Below are 2,500 nucleotides of genomic sequence, written 5' to 3'. Positions count from 1 at the left end.
CAGTTGAGTTGTTGCTTCACATGTATTTTAATTTCCGTAGTTAAAAGAAATGATCATTGCTCGCCCTTTGTAAGGGAATCTAGGTGGTCCTAGTAGATCCCGGATCCCGAGTCGTGGATTCCTGATTCCAACCTCATGGGTTCCACCGAAATGGGCCCTGGTTTCCATCGAAATTCGTGGATTCCGGATTTCATACAATGGATTCCGGAAGTCTCGCATTTGCTGGATTCCGGATTCCTTCACATCGGGCGACATTTAATTTATTCTATATCATTGTGTGATAATTTTTTCAGGTCTCCCAACGGAACCGTCGGAACCCGTTGTTTATGTTCGTCGTGGCCAGAATATTACATTACCCTGCCCTACTTTTAGTGAAGCACTCGAGGTGGGAGAGGGTCGTTTTCGTTACATCAGATGGTACCTGTGGACTGACAATTGCTTTACAAAACAATTGGAGCTTTTTGCCTGGATGAACGAAGGTGGCCAAATGGAAGTTGGCAGAATCTTGTACAAGGGTTTCAGCATCTCAAGAGATGACGGCAGCCTATTTATTCGCAAGGTGCAACCTTGCCATGCACAAAACTTCATGTGCAGCATTGTGCTTTGGAATGGAGCAAACCCATTGCCTGGCAATGTAACACTCAAGTTTGTAGACGAAAATGGTAAGTTTTGGGCCAAAAACTCGCAATCAAGGCCAATTTACATATAAACTGGGAGAGCAATTTTTTGGTGCGATTTCGAAGCGACACTGTTGGGATTTTCAATTTCGTAAAAATCGATCCTGAAAATCGAACGTACGTAGGTCAAGTGTCACAAAGGCTAACTATCGTGATTGATTAAAAAATGGACCTTAGACCAAAAACACAAGGGGAGAATATATCTGTTCAAAAGGATTCTATTTCTTATTTAAATGTGGCAATCACTGGAACGAAAGAACTCTTTTTTTTGCACGAAATAATGCTTTGGTTGGAATATGATGAATCTTTAAATCAAGCAAGAGACATTTTAAAGCCACGAACCGCAACGGAAGTGAGCTGTTTTCCTAACGAAATCGAACTTGATGATTACCACACTTAGATTGTATGGTTTCCGACTGTGGCTCAAAAACCTCCCTCTATAACAATAGGGAAGTTATCGTTGACGTCACCTATTGTCATTAATGCAACCACCAGAACTTCATTGACTGTCGAAATAAAGGATCTTTTGTTCTTGTGGCTGGCACATTTGAATATCTTCCCTATAGCCAGGTGACGTCAACGATATCTTCGGAAGGGTTTTGAAGCAAGCAACCGTGGACAATCTTCCTGTCGGTGTACGCTGGATCAGTGGCTTGATCTGCTCAGCGTAATTACAAGTTGAGAATAAATATTTTGAGCAAGAGCCGATACCACGTAGATTTGATTATTTATTAGTGGTGTACTATATTTCGGCTTCAAGTCTTCAGTTTATTTCCTCTTAAGAATAGCTTTCACTAATACAAGAGGCGACCGTGGACTGGCCAAACCAGCCTTCTTCAGGCACAATGAGAATTTGAATCAGAATTTTAATAAGAATTCTCATTGCACCCGCTGAAGAAGGCTGGTTTGGCCAGCCGAAATGTAGTACACCTCTAAATAATCAAATCTACTGTGTATCGGCTCTTGCTCAAAATATTTATTCCTAATTAGATACACGCCGATTTCAATAAGCGTCATGAAGTGTCTCCTTACCCCTCTCTCCAATTTCAACATCACTTGTGTCTCCGACTACAGACAATCAACTTCACGATATGTCCCACAAATGCTTCTCCTGCAGTAAAGATAAACAGCTACATTTACCCCAAGGTAAAAATAACGCAAACCTTTACCCTTACCTTTTTGTCGGAAATAGGTAGCAAAGGGACACTTCGAGTTGGATGTGAAAAGTAAGCGTGCATCTAATTAGGTGCACGTGTGTGGACATGTGTATCTAAACAAGGTTTTGTGCTAAAGTGCTTTCAAGAATTAAGGAGGCTCAAAAAGGTTTCAACACTTAGAAGACTCGAATAACGCTACAACAGTGCATCACCTAACAGCAATGTTATGGTACCATATGAAACATCGATTATTTCCAAAGGAGATGTGATCATTACTGTGATGTAATAAGTTACCTTGGCAACTGAAAAGCCCAGCAAAAACACTCTATATTTTGGATTTAGTTGCTCATATCTCTGAAACGAACTCGGTGACCTTCCTTTTTTATTGCTAAGAAGTAATTAGAAGGCCACGATGAAACTTTCGGCAAATTTTATAAAAATTGTGTCAAGAGGAGTCAGAGCTTCCTTAAAAAAAAATTACAAAATTAAGGTGGCTCTAAATCCGCTAGACAGAATTTTTTAGAACTTTGCAGAAAGTTTTAACATGCCTTTCTAATTACTTTTCAGAAATAAAAAATGGGGGTCACCGAGTTCGTTTTTGAGATATAAGTAACTAAAGACAAAATGAGGGGTGTTTTTACAGGGCTTGCCCGTTGCCACGGTGAC

The 2,500-nt window shown here is 40.3% G+C and overlaps 1 protein-coding gene across 3 annotated transcripts in view; it reads left to right on the top strand.

Moving 5' to 3' along the window:
* The window catches only part of LOC138028439 (uncharacterized), a 28,783-nt gene that overhangs the window by 20,661 nt on the left and 5,622 nt on the right, over window positions 1-2,500 (top strand). For all 3 annotated transcript variants that reach the window (XM_068875981.1, XM_068875980.1, XM_068875982.1), the window contains exon 2: window positions 294-662. In XM_068875981.1, the coding sequence (XP_068732082.1) occupies window positions 294-662 (369 nt within the window). The remainder of the gene's footprint in view (window positions 1-293; window positions 663-2,500) is intronic.

This window comes from Montipora capricornis, chromosome 13 (genome assembly GCF_036669925.1).
Source record: "Montipora capricornis isolate CH-2021 chromosome 13, ASM3666992v2, whole genome shotgun sequence".
NCBI classification, from domain to species: Eukaryota; Metazoa; Cnidaria; class Anthozoa; order Scleractinia; family Acroporidae; genus Montipora; species Montipora capricornis.
This window is presented reverse-complemented; position numbering and strand designations above follow the sequence as displayed.